Source organism: Equus przewalskii, chromosome 1 (assembly GCF_037783145.1).
Source record: "Equus przewalskii isolate Varuska chromosome 1, EquPr2, whole genome shotgun sequence".
NCBI lineage: Eukaryota > Metazoa > Chordata > Mammalia > Perissodactyla > Equidae > Equus > Equus przewalskii.
The window spans coordinates 160,582,542-160,596,477 of NC_091831.1; the positions used below are offsets into that span (position 1 = coordinate 160,582,542).

Consider the following 13,936-nt stretch of genomic DNA (forward strand, 5'->3'; position numbering starts at 1 on the left):
AGTGAACAGGAACAAGGGAAACTCTTGTGATGCAGGGTACACGTGGGAGCCTGCCAGTGATGCGGTGGGGTGCCAGGGCCTGCCTTCCCAGGGCCTGTCCTCAACAGATGTCAGCACTTGTTTTTCCTCAGGAAGGAGAGAGTTGTCCCGGTGGTAAGAACAGAGTCTTGGGGAGCTCCACGGCTTGGACAGATGAAAGGAAACCAGCCAGTCAGCAACAGATGGAGACCAAAATCAGAGTAAGAAATAAGGGTCAAGGTAGCCAAGATGCCCCCAACAGTAAAAGACAGAAGGGAGGGATGTAAAGCTATATATGCTTGTCTGGACTTCCCAGGCCCAGAGCAGCCTGGTGAGAAAATGTTCCAGTCACAGAGTCTTTGTATTCACTTATTTAATAATAGTTTGGAAGAAGCAATCCCAGCTGGATAACAAGTAATTTAGTTTCAGAACATTTATCCCTCCAAAAAAAGTGCATTTCCCGCCTCTGGCACTCAGTGGTATGAATCGAACTCTTACTCTCACTCGGAGGCCTCTTCTATTCAATTCCCAGGTTGGCTGGCATAGTCTTCTTAGAATAACACCTAAACGTGGAATTTCTGTTTTCAAGAGTCCTCATTTCTAATATGAAACTCTAAGTGACACAGAATGAAGACTAAGGATCAAAGATTATCAGATTAATTTGCCTAAAACCAATTCACCTAGAAACAATTATTCTAAAATAAATATTTATCAAATCTGCAGCATTTCAAAAGGATTTAAGCAGATTCACCTTTTCACTTATTGCTGTTGTCGGTATAACCCTTCTTAGTCAACTGAATATGCCACACGTCTGTTCATTTGTTTAGAATATATTGGCATTTTAACAGCAGGAAATGTAGAAGACAGACCAAAGCATCAAAATCATATTGAGCTGTTACATTTCTAAAGGCATCTAATTTATAAAGGAGCATTGGATTAAGAAACACAAAAAAGGATACACAAAATGTCTGTACTAATTCTATTTATTGCTAGAAACTTTAAACTTTTTTAAAAAGTGTTTGAAAATTAGATAACATAGAAAAAGATATCCATAAAGGTAGGAAGCAATCTCATCATTTACAAAGTGCTGCAAATTTGATAAATTTATGTTGCTGATAATAACTCAGAAGTACCCTTGGATGAACAGATATAAATCCTGGAAACACCCAAAGCATTACAAAAAAGAACAGAACATCTAAATGTCTATAAAAACATCCAAAAGGGAATTAAGGTTTTGGTAAACTGGTCCTTAAGTGAAGTGAACTTTAAGCAAACAAGTTTTCAGTGAATTGGTTTTAAAAGATCTAGTTTTAGGTGAACCAATTTCAGCCAAACTGACTAGAACCAGGTCAAAGTGTCTTGCCCGTCTGGCTTCGCAGAGCCTCAGGGTTTGGGAGTTGCAGTAGATGTAATCCTGGGTCCCTCTGAGAGGTGGCAGGTCTGGAGTAGTGTGCTACTGCTAGGGAACCTGACCTGAGAAGAAGGGAGTGAGAGCATGAGTGTGTGTGTGTGAATGTGCCCGTGTGTGCAGATACAGGGCTGGAGTGCTCAGTGCACTTAAACCTGGGAGTGTGGCTAGCCTGAAGCTTCCTAGATGTCTCACCCAGCAACTCCACAGCCAGAGACCCACTCATTACCTCCCCCAGCTAAGGAGAAGAGGAGCCAAGTACAGGCACCCACCTAGCCTCCCCAGGCCCACCTGAGTCCCTGAGAAACTGGCAATATGGGAAGCAGGCCCCCCCCAGAGCTGGTCTCTATTCCTACCAGAAGGGTGAGCAGCTCTCCCAGTCCTTAGAAGATGGCCAAGAAATAACTCATGAATAAGGTCCAGAGTTTCCACGTCTTCATCCAGATAGAGAGATAAGAGACTGTGGTAAGAACCTGGCTGACCCCACATCTGACCCCACATGTAGGGTACAAAAGAGTGAGGAGCTCCCATGATGTCCTCTCTTCCTATAATCCAGAACTTATGCACCAACACATACTGGAGATACAGACTAAACTCCGACCTTCAGAAAGTATTGGAACCCGCCTGTGTGTGCCTGGGTAGGAGCTATAGCACAGCCTCCACACGTGGAAAGAAGGCGAGTCACCCCCACCATGGCAAGTGGAAGGTTCCTCCTCCACAATCCATTTGGAATGTCTTGATCTTTGGGTCTCTGGTCCTTGGGGCCCTCCCCAGAGGACTCTTCTGCCAGGCTTGCAGAGTGTGTTCCTTGCCTCGGCTGGCCTCAAAGGGGCCCACTGGCCAGAGGAATTTGTCGACAGTGGCGATGGCAGCAGCAGTGACTGCAGCTCAGATATAGTTGGCAGGGGGCTGTCGGGCATTGAGCCGCTGCATGTGACAGCCATGGCAGAGCAAGTGCCCGTCCAAAGGGAAGCAGCAGCAGCCTTCCTCATCACTCAGCTGCATCCGGCAGTCCTAGGGAAGAAGGACACCTAGTTCATCTCAGCTCAGGCACCTTGGACATGTTGGGAGTCTGTTCTGTTCAACACCAGACTCCTAATGCCTCGGGGTGGGACTGGAAGGAATGGACTCCCAGAAGAGAAACCTGAGAAAATACCTCAGCTGGACACGAGGTGTCGCTGCTACAGCAGAAATAATGAAACAGGCTCCCATTTCCAGTGGTTACCAGGATCCCCTAGTTTTCAGAATCTCGACCCTGGGAAAGCTAGATTCAGAAAGGACTAAACAACCAGGACCAGAGAGAGTGGCTGGAGGATGAGAAAGAGACTGGAGATAGGTCAGAGCAGCTTCCTGGGGTTCCATGCCCTATATGGACTCCAACAGCTCTAGGATTTGACTCCTCCCTGGCCCCACTCCAATTCTCCTCCAGGAGCCCTCACCCACAACACTCACCTCACAGTGGTAGCACTCAAAGTGATAATCTCGGTCCATGGATATCACCCTCACAATGTCCTCACAGCCCTGAAATAATGCAGACCACCACAGGGTGAGAGCAGCATGACAATCCCAAATTCACCCTCCCCCAACACAGCCCCCCTCCCACCTGATGGGAGGATCAATCAAAGGCCTCCGGAACCTCTCTGCAATCATCTGTAGCTTTGAGTTAGCCTTTGCAAGTCCTACCGGGACCTCCCTCTCCCCTTCCTTGGCGCTGCCTGCCTCCAGGAGGGCATGCCCCCTCATGCAGCCTTCTCTCTCTCCAGGGGCTCTGGCCTTACCTTCCTCTTCCAGCTGTGGGGGAAGCAGAGGGAAGGGAAAGGAGCAGGCAGCATAAATAAAGCAGGCTAAGCTGGGGACAAGGAAATCCAATAGGGTCTGGCTCCTCATTGGCTTTTGGCTTCTCTCCTAGGTACACCCTCTGCACACACAGCATAAACCATTTCCAACCCCTTCCTACCAGCCCTGAGGATTCTTCCCACCTTTTTCCAGCCCCTACATCTGGGATCTGGTGAACTTGACCTTAAAGAAAATCTGTTCTGGACTGGGAGAAAAGAGATGGAGCCTGGGCCCGGTGAGGCTGTCAGACATGTTTAGGCCCGGATGTTAGGGTCAGGGTGGTGACCTCGAGAGCAGAGTCACACGGGAATCTTTGCAGAGTACATTCCTCAGCACCACTGCCTCCCATGGGAGGCCAGGAAGCATGTCCCCATCCTCTCCCTAGAGGCAGCGGCACTGGCTGCCCTGCAGGAGAACCCAGACATACTGACCTCTGAAGGGAGGATGGGTTGGCCACAGGCCGCACACTTAGGAGCATAATTTCTGAAAGAGACAGGACAGAGATGAGCTGAGGTTGGGGAATCTCTGAGCCCAGTTCTACACCACACCCCAAGGGCAGACTCACTTGTGGTAGTCCGTGACACAGTACACCTGGTTGGAGAAGTCCACTGTGAAGGGGATGCCATCCAGGCACTTGTTGCAAACGATGCATCGGAAGCAGCCTGGGTGATAGGACTTCCCCATAGCCTGGAGAATCTGGCTCATGGGGTGGGAGGAGAATCAGCCTCCCTTCAGTCCCAGCTCTCCAGCTACCCGTAATGTTCCCCTCCAGCTCCCGCTAACCTCATCCAACCCCCTACTATCCTCCCAGAACAATGCTATGTAATCTGAGGGGACTAAGGAGTCTTAAAAAGGAGACAGAAATCCCAAAAAAGCTCTTAGCATCCAGGCCAGTGGTCCTCAGCCCAGGCTGCATATTAGGATCACCGGGGAGCTTTAAAAACCCATCAATGCCTGGGTCCCACCCCAGAAGTGTTCATCACAGTCTCTGGTGATGACCCAGGCATTGGTACTTTTACTTCCTCCCAGGTGATGTGCAAGGCTGCCAGAGTTGAGAACCACTGATCTAATCCAATCCCTCCTTCTTCCAGAAGAAAACTGAGTTCCAACTGATCCTAGTCAGTAGCAGAAAGGGGATCAAGACTGAGGACCTCACACTCCTAGGCAGAGGGCCTGGCTATGCCTGCAGAATTAGGGAGGGGCCAGACCCCAGAAGCATGGGCATGGCAGCATTAGGAGTCCAGACTTGATCCCATAGGTATAGAGAAGCCACTGTAACCAGGTGCTCTGGGGAGGAATGGGATGAAAGTGATTCATCTGGTGATAGGTTTCCTCCCCCCATCTTTTCTCAGTACCCATTTAGCCCCTGATTCTACCCCTCGGCCCCTCGGCCTTGTAGAGTCTCAGCTGAATACACTCTGCTCACCTTCTCCAAAATCAAGTGACCACAGACACAGCATTTCTCAGCTGCCTCCTGAAACCCTGAAAACTAGAGAGAAAAAAAAGGTCAAGGGAAGATGTTACAAGCTGAGAATGAACTGAGGGGTGGAACCCCAATAGGCCACCAAGAAGGGGGTTGCAATATGGGAGCCAATTGCAGGCACAGGGAACCCCTCACTCACCAGATAATCTTCCTCACAATAGACAGAGCCGTTGACGCTGTAGAAAGCCTTGCAGCGCAAAGTTCGCCCTAGAAGTAGCAGAGAAGGGGCTGGAGCCTATCCCGGGGCCCAGGCACAGGGCTTCCTCGCTCCAGGGTCTCTGCTCCCCAATGTTGCATGATGTATTTAAATCTAGATTTTAGTGCTTGTCCTCCAAACTGCTGTCTGCCCTCCCTCCCCCCACAAAAATCCCATCTGATGCAATTCCAATTTGCTTTGTCTCATTCCTGCCAACCTCCCCTCTCCTCTGCTCACCACTCCTCCAGTTCCTGCCTCCTCAACAGTTTTCTATGACCCTGCCCTAAATGAGCACCTTCCTCTCCAGTGCCCAGTGCATGGGGAGGGGAGCCATCTGGGAAAGCAAAGCTTTCAACGTGCGATACAACGAGCACAGAGATGACCATACTGTCACAGACCTTGCCCTCTGGGACCTTTCAAGCTAGGAGCCTCTTTGCCCAAACATAGCTATCCTGCTCTCCTAGCCCTGTCCATCTCCTTCCAGGAAGGCTCTACAGAGGTCAGGACATATTGGAGTTACTGCTGGGGACAACGTGCTCCAGGGTGTCTAAATTGCCAAGGATGGGGGAGGAGTAAGACCAGGGCCCAGAGTGCGCAAGTTTCCCACCTCTGCCTTCTTCCCATCAAAATCTCCACATCCAGCTCTGCCCAGTGGTTTAGAAAAGCTGACTTAGAAACTCATGAGACATGAGGCGGATAGAGAGAGGGAAAGAGACATACCCAGAAGAGGCCCTACACACAGAACAGACAGAAAGATGAACCTAAAGAGAACCAAGCCGGGGGGTGGGGTGAGAGAAGAGCTGAGTGTTGGAGTCAGACAGGCAGAGATAGGAGATTAAAGGTTTAGCAAAGGAATCAGAGTGGGTAAGCAGTGGGGAGGGGTAATGAGGGAGGTAAGGGAAGGGCTGGGGAGTTAAGGCCGCTGGGAGCACCCCCCCCTCCAGGCGGGCCTCCTGAGCTAACAGCAGCGGGCATTCTTGGAGCGTGATGTCATCAGCTTGGCATGGCCCGGTGGCCTGCACTCTAGCGAGGTGGCTGAACTCTGACCAGCCAAGAGAAAACCCCCTCTCCGCCCGCCACAGTTCCCCACTCCCCCAGCCCACCCCCGCCCTTCCCACATTCCAGTCTTTCACTGTCGCCCCAGGCAACTCGACTGCCCAAGACCAAACCCCACCAAGGAGAGGCCAGAGGGCTGGGCAGGAGTCCAGGCTGGGCAAGAAGGGAGGCAGAAGAAAGGGAGAGGAACAGAGGGGAGGAAAAAGGCTGAACAGAGGGAGGGCTGACTCCAAAAAGCAGACCCAACATGGGGGCGGGAGAGCCAGGTAGAGCACAGAGGCATGAAGCAAGAGACAAGGTGGGGCAGCAGTGGTCGTCCAGATACATGGTGGGGACCCTCCGCGAGCAAATGAGGAGGCACAAGCTCTGCTTTCCCTAGGCACTTGTGAGCGTATGTATGTACGTGTGTGGGGAGTGCTTGAGGCCTGGGGGCTGCACTCACCACAGGAGCAGCAGACAAAGCACTGGGTGTGGTAGAGGCTGTCCAGGGCCTGGCAGGCGTTGCTCTGCCCATAGATGCCTTTGTTGCACTTGATACAGGTGCCTGAGAGGAGAGAGAAGAGGTTGTCAGCATCACATCCCACTTCCTCAGCTCAAAACCAGGGATTCCTGATCTTTCCTGACTCCTCTTTCCTGATTGTGCCAGAGGACCACCAGTCACAGCTTCCCTTTAATGGACTCCCTTCTGGGAAGAGAGGGTAATGAGAAATGGGATGCAGCAAGGCCTTGTCTAGGCAGATATATTCTTTTATTGATTAATCAACAGATATTTTCTTAACATCTATTTCATGCATAGTGAAAATATTGTGCCCAATACTGTGGAAAATTGGAGAAAGTCAAATATATGGTCCTTGGCCTTCAAATGCTTAGTTTCTGTTACGGAGAAAGACTAAACAGGCGAGGTACGATCCCTGTTGCACTGTGTGGGACAGTCAGAGATGTCACTTCATAAGGGCCCAGCAGCAGACTCAAAAACTTTCTAGAGAAAGCAAGCCAGTCCCAGAAAGCCTCTCTGGGACCTCAGTTTCCCCATTTGTAACATGAGCTGCTATTCAGCTATAGAATGACTTCTCACTGATCCACACCTCAAGGCTTCCAAGGATCTGGAAAGAAGGATCTGGCTCAGTAGAGGGCCCTGTGCAGAGGGGACCAGGTGAGCGTGACTCCCATGGGGAGACGGCTGCTGAGAATGCCAGGTGTGTTCCAGGGACTGAGGGTTGCACAGAAAGGGGGCAGGGAAGGGTGGCAGAACCCCTAATGTCTTCTTGTCATCTCCTATCATGGTAAGGGACAGAGCTGAACTGCTCTTCCCCGAACATCCCCCCCCTAAAATACATATACCTGGCTCTGGCACCCACCTTTCCTGGGTGTGTTCTTTCCTCCCTCCACTCCCCAATTCCAGGCCCATGAGTGAGGGCTAGGGCCTGTCTTTGGGGAGCAGATCCCAACGGGCCCGCCTTACCCCGCCCCACTTTTCCCCCTCGGCATACTGCCACGCTCCTTGCCTGTTGGGGCCCATCCCAGTCTTTGCCCAGGGGCTTGGGAGCCCGTGCAGCAGCTGCAGCAACTGATGAGCCCAGGCCTGTCTTGCTCCCACCCTCTGGCAGCTGGGCAAGGCTGTAGCCAAGGAAGAGGGCCCCTACTAGGGGCAAGAGTAGGAGGGTACAGTCAGGCTGGCGGTTCTGTCAGGGGAGGCAATCTGACCCCCAGGAAGGGGAGGCCCCCACCTCTGGGGTCAAAATGTGGCCTCCCCACAGGAGGGGAGATCGGCCCCCAGACTGCATGCCAGGGGGCCCTGTCAGAGCTGTTTCTTTGGGAAGCCTTGGTCATTATGGGAAGACAAGAGCAAACTGCTCAGGCATGTCTACCTTACCTCCTCTAACCGGGCACATCCACACCTAGGTTCTTCCTGCCATTTTACTGCACTCTCTCTGAGCTCCTTTCTTCCTTTTGGCTCTGATGGCTTAGCCAAAGAGACTTCTTTCCATCCAACAGCCACTTCTCCTGGGCCTCAAAAGGAAACTGCTAAAAGCATCCTGTCACTTAGTCTTCCTTGACCAAAGCATCATCTGCTCTGGCTTTCCTCTCTCAGGGTGGGAGGAAATGGAGGGATTGGGGTTGAACTAGGCAGGGTCCTTCCAGCCTGCAGCCCTGCTACTTCTGAACCTCCTCCCCAACCTTCCCTCCGCGGGCTGGGTTCCTCTCCTTTTACATTTCTAGCCATAGAGGTCTAGAGCATGGGGTCCAGGGCAGGAACATGGATGGTGAGAAGGAGATGCTTGGAAAACTGAAGGGGCCCACAACCCTAGGGGTGAGCCCTCCACTTCTGTTCTTCCTATCACAATCAGATTAGCATTTCTTTATATAGTGAAGTGGTCCTGTGGGTCTTGGCTAAAACATCGTTCATGACCCCAAATCCCACCCTCCCCTCAGCTGAGACATGTAATCAATTAATACTTTCTAAAGGCAACCGCATGGCGGAGAGAGACAGCGACCAGGTTTCCTTAACAGCAGCAGAAAATAAGGGGCTAGGCTAGCCTGAATTCTAAGCAGGTTATGGCCAGAAGTGAAAGCCAGGTTATTTCTGGCAGTTTCATAGGGTCGTTATCCACCCAGGGGTGACGGTGTCCCGGTCGTCGTGGCTGGTGCCCTGACTTCCGCAGGATGGCGAAAAAAGAAGCTGACACCACCAGGTCTCTGCTAAAATGCCCACGCACGCACCAAGCCAGCAGGACTGGGGCGAGCCAGCAGTAGGGTCCTTGCTTTCCGTCCCAGGCGACTTCATTCTCTCTCCCCAGAAACCACTTCCCCCACTACGACCACGGTTCCGCGCGGCTTAGCAAGCAGCCCCTCGCCCCCGCACCCCACCCCTCTGCCCTGCGCCGCGCGGCCGGCCCCGCCCGCGGGCACCTGGAGAGCCGGGGCAGGAGCCGGCACGCACGCGGCCTGCCCGCCCCGCCCCCCCACCCGCGCATTCCCCGAATTCCTGCGGGCGGAGCCTAGGCCCGGGCGGGGGAGCGGTGCGCAGAAGCCTGCAGGGGCACCGCCGCCTAGGGGGCAGCAAGATGGGGGATGCTCTCACTGTCCCACTTGGTCCCCTCCCTAGGAGCCCTCCTACCGCGAAAAACCGAGGCTCTAAAGCTTGAGAAACTGAGACTCACGAGATAATCAGGGGGCTTGAATTTAGCAGGAATAAGGGGCCCCTGGTTCCTCTAAACCCAGTGGGAAGGGGAAATCCCTCTTGCCTCTTTTCTAGCCCCACATCTCCGCCTCCGACCTCCTGGCGCGGGCAATTTGGGCCATCGGGGCAGTGGGGAACTGAATGCGGTGGCGGGTCCCTTCCCGTCCCTAACCACTTCTCTCACTCACCGAAGTAGTCCTCTCTGGCCTCTGGCTCCCGCATCCGGGCCCGGGCGGCCTCCGGAACGAACGGACCCGGCAGCTCCTCCAGACCCGACGGCTCAATCCCCAAGGGTTCCCCGCGGGCGCCGGCTTCTCGCCCACCCGTGCCCACCGTCAGGCGCAGCAATGCTGTTAGCTCATCCTGGTATCGGGCGCCCGCGGCGCAGTCCCCGTAGCCGGTCACCGAGTGTCGTCCGGGTTGAGCCCCTCGTCTCTCTAAGGGCCCTGCCGCTCCCACTCCGGCCCCGGCTAGAGCTCCAGGGCTGCCCAGGGCCGGGGGATACGAGTGGCGGCTTTCCTGGCAGCCGAACCCCGCGGGCCGATGAGCGCACAGTCGGTCCAGGGCAGCGTGGAGCTCCGGGTAGGCGGACGGCACCCCTCCAGGGGAATAGCCCGCCGGAGCCCCGGGCAGGGGTGGGCCAAACAGGCATGGCCCGGCGGGCAGGGGGCTGCCGTGGCGCTGGTCGTAGCCCATGCTGATGCCGCTGGTACGATTGCTGCAGGGTCGGCTACCTCCGGCTCCGCCAGCCCCCGCCCCGTCCAGCAGCAGGCTGCCCCGGGGGCTGGACGGCTTGCTCGCGTCGCTGGCTGAGCTACTGGCGAAACTGGAGCGAGGGCTTAGGGCTGGGGCCGTGGTCTCCAGCCGAAAGTCGGGGGGCAATGACTGAGGTAGAGGCAAGGCCCGGGTGGGAGGCGGCCCCCCGGGAAACGAGCCTTCGTAGCGCTGCGCCTCAAAGGAGCCGCGCGGGTTCCGCTCTGCGTCCAGGGGGCCTTGCTCCCGGGCTGGCTCCAACGGCTCGTCCCCAGGTCCCCCAGTAGCTCCACGGGGCCCTGATTTCCTAGGTCCCCCCTGCCCACTCAGGCGCCCCTTGCCCGGCCCAGGGGTCCCATCAGACCCAGACCGGCTAGATTCACCCTTTCTGCGGCCGAACTTTGCGCTGCCGGAGTCCGAGAGTCTTAACTTCTCCAGCAGGCGACTGGCTTTCTCTCCTAATCGCTCCATGCCCTCGGGCCTGGGGCCTCCAGCCCCCTCCCCGCCTGGCACCCTGCAGCGTCTCAGCTGCCGCTTCTCTTTCCCTGCGGCCGGATTCCGGTTCCCCAAGGGCACAGAGTAGGCACAGGGGTTTAGCGGGCGGCCCGGATGCCCGGCGCCAAGAATCCCGCAGCATCACCCAGCGAGAGGGGCTGCGTCCCTCCGCTCATCAGAGGTCAAGCGGGGCCAGAAGGGCCTAAGGCCGCGGCTGTCCCGTCCGCAGGTCTATCTATTCACGCGTCGACTCGCCGGGGCCGCCCTACTCTCGCCGGCCCCCGCCCCCCTCACTCCCACACTCAGCACCGACCTAACTTCTCTCCCAAACTTTTGTCTGCCTGGCCGGATCTACTTTCCTGGAGGGGCGGAGCGCCCAGTACTAGAGGAACGGGGGGGGGGGGGTGTCTGCGCAGGGATCTCTGGTGCGCCAGGAAGTTGGGGGGGCGGGAACGGGTGCTAGTGCTAACTGTCTTAGAGGTGGAGATCCTCCGACTGGAGGCGACAGGAGTGCGAGGGGCAGTTTGGGCAGCTGTCACTACATCATTCAAGAATTGGGACAGGAAAAAGTGGAGTAGGGGGAGGGGAACTCTTTGTTTGCAGTTGGAATGCGCGGAGGGGCACGGTGGAATGTCGCGGTCTCGGACGGGGCGACGCGAGGCATGTTCTGCGCAAATACCGTGACTTTGTTCCTAGTGTGGGGACTGTGGGAGAGATGGAGAGAGACTAATACAGAAGGAGTGAGACAAGGAGAGATCCATAAAAAGGAAGACAGGGAGAAGAAGAAAGGTATATACATACAGAGGTTCAGAGACGTGTACGTAAAGAGCCCAGACAGGCGTGGAAGACAGGTAGCGAAAGAATGGGAGCCGGGGCAAAGGGGATCGTGGGTAGTGCAGAGACCGAAGGATGAGTAGACTAAGAAAAAGACAAATTTATGCAAGTCCAGAGAGAATGAGAGACAGATAAACTGCAATAAAGCGACACCACTTTCTGAACCCAAAGCTCTGTGAGGCGGGGGAGGAAGGGAGCTTTAGTGTCTACGTAAAAGGACTGAGGAAAAGATTTGGGACTAATCTCTACCTTCAGGATAGGACAGATAGAGGGATAGGCAGACACCCCCTGGTGTTGGGAAGTGAGATTTTTAGCAAGTATTTCAGGTGTCTGTGCAGATAGAAGGCCTGGTTTTAGGGCTAGGGAACGAACTGCTCGCCTCCTGCTTGGCTGACCTACAAGAGATTGGTGATGAAGAGTAATTTAAGATTAATTCCAGAGGAAAAACAGAATGTCATTTAGAGGAGATAGCAAGCAAAAATGATGAGAGTGGAAGAAGAAAAGAGGCTGATCTTGGCCATACCAGAGGGATCAAGAATAAGGAAAACAAGAAACTGTGGCTGAAGCTGAACAAACCTAATTAAATACCAGCCAGCTGATTTTGCCCAGACTAGCACATCAGGGGCCAGGAACTGAGGAAGTAGCATGGAGAAGGAATACTACTCCTTTGTATTTAGATAGTAAATGAGTATGAAAATTATATGCAAACAAATCATGCATATTATTTTCATCTCAACATTTTGAACACCTTTTATAATCTTCTAAGTAGCCTTAGGGAATGGGGAAGGAAAGGAGGTTAACATCTTTTGGGAAATTAATTTGGCACAAACTATTCAGTTCTTTGTCCTAGCTGCATTGTCTCCTTGACCTCCTCTCACCTGAGAATCAGCCTCTCTGTTTCCCTGGTCCAGGCCTACAGCTTTTCTCTGATCCAGAGGAGAGCCTACTATCAGACAGGAAGCAGGGAGCACTGAAAGCATTAGTAACAGAGGGGAGCTATCAGGTTGTATCTAGAACCTGCTGTGAGCAACATCTTCAGAATTAACCGTAAGGCTCTCCTTTCCTGTGTCCAGATGGGGAAGGAGAACCTGGACTCTTCTTTTCAATTACTTACATCCAAAATATCCACACGGGCTGGCCCCGTGGCCGAGCGGTTAAGTTCGCGCGCTCCACTGCAGGCAGCCTAGTGTTTCGTTGGTTTGATTCCTGGGCGCGGACATGGCACTGCTCATCCACACTGAGGCAGCGTCCCACATGCCACAACTAGAAAGACCCACAACGAAGAATATACAACTATGTACTGCGGGGCTTTGGGGAGAAAAAGGAAAAATAAAATAAAATCTCAAAATATCCACACAGCCTGTAATATTTGGAAGCTTTGCTCCTTTGGGGTGAGGATGGGAGAGGAAAAGTTGAGAAGCCGTTTAAGGAGGCCCATCCAGGAGTTGGTGGTGGCAGCAGTGGGCACAGTTGGGACCAACAACCTGTGTTTTCAGGGGATAACAGGAAGCAGAGACAAGTGAAGGAGGAGATAGGTGCACTGATAGGGCGTGCTCCTGCAGTGCTCATGACCTTGGGGTAACCACTCCATAGACTGAACTGGAGCTGGTTGCTCCACAGGCCCTATTCTCCATCCCCACGACTTTAATTCAGCCAGCCCTGGTGGTCTAGGTGTTAAAATTCTACACTCTCATGGGTTGCCTGGGTTTGTTTCCCAGTCAGGGAACCATACCACCTGTCTGTCAGTCATCATACTGTGGTGACTGTTTGATACTGAAAGCTATGCTACTGAGGTGGACAGGTTTCGGCAGACCTTCCAGACTAAGACAGGCTAGGAAGAAGGACTTGGCCACCCACTTCCAAAAATATCAGCCAGGAAAACCCTGTGAATAGCAGTGGAGCATTGTCTGATACAGTGCCAGAAAGGATGGGGCAAAAAGACCAAGCAGGGTGCTGACTACTAGCATCTCCACTTGGTTGCCTCAAAGGCATACTGACTTCACCTTCCCTGCCTCCCGAAACTGGCTCCTCCAGCATTCCCTGAGTAAATTATACCATTAACCACTTAGCCGCTTAAGCCAGAAACCTGAACATCAACCTTTTGTCCTCCTCCCTTAACCTCAAATCCAACCAAGTCCTATGAATTCTGCTCCTAAATATCTTTCAAATCTCTCCTCCCATCATCACCATGATATCTATCAAGCCACCACATTTTCTTTCCTGAACCACTGCAAAAGTCTCCCTGCCGAGGCTTCGCCCTCAATCCGTCTTACACCCTGAGGTCAAGTGATTCTTCTAAACACAAAACTGATCATCTCATTTCCTGCTATAAAACCTTTCAGTGATTTCTCACTGTCCTTGAAATAAAGTCTATACTCTTTATGATATTTCACAAAGTCTCTCCAGCTCTCCAGCCTCTTCTCTCAGCACCATCCCTTCCTCAAACTGTTCTGCAGTAGAAATTGCACCTTGTCTGTGCTCTCTCTTGCCTCTAGACTTTTTTACTTGCTGTTCCCTGTGTTTGGATGACTCTCCTGGCCTCCGTTTCCTTCTGGCTAACTCTTCCCCTTCTTTCAGGTATTAGTTCAAACACCAGTCTCTGAGAAGCCTTTCCAGACTGCCAGAGTAGGTTAACTACCCCTGCTGTATACTCCCATGGCACCCCATACTCCCCCA

General features: G+C 53.3%; 1 protein-coding gene across 2 annotated transcripts; it reads right to left on the reverse strand.

Moving 5' to 3' along the window:
- Positions 1 to 376: 376 nt before the first annotated feature.
- Positions 377 to 10,836, reverse strand: AJUBA (ajuba LIM protein). Of its 2 annotated transcripts, none has more exons than XM_008528984.2 (8): positions 9,367 to 10,836; positions 6,440 to 6,541; positions 4,885 to 4,952; positions 4,689 to 4,751; positions 3,828 to 3,958; positions 3,694 to 3,745; positions 2,879 to 2,947; positions 377 to 2,440 (listed from the first exon to the last, which is right to left on the reverse strand). In XM_008528984.2, the coding sequence occupies exons 1-8, from the start codon at positions 10,400 to 10,402 to the stop codon at positions 2,315 to 2,317; spliced, it is 1,647 nt and encodes a 548-aa protein (XP_008527206.2). In that variant the 5' UTR covers positions 10,403 to 10,836; the 3' UTR covers positions 377 to 2,314. The 2 variants fall into 2 exon arrangements, with proteins under 2 accessions (XP_008527206.2, XP_070482779.1); XM_070626678.1 differs by lacking the exon at positions 9,367 to 10,836 and adding an exon at positions 7,871 to 8,666.
- Between the last annotated feature and the right edge of the window lie 3,100 nt (positions 10,837 to 13,936).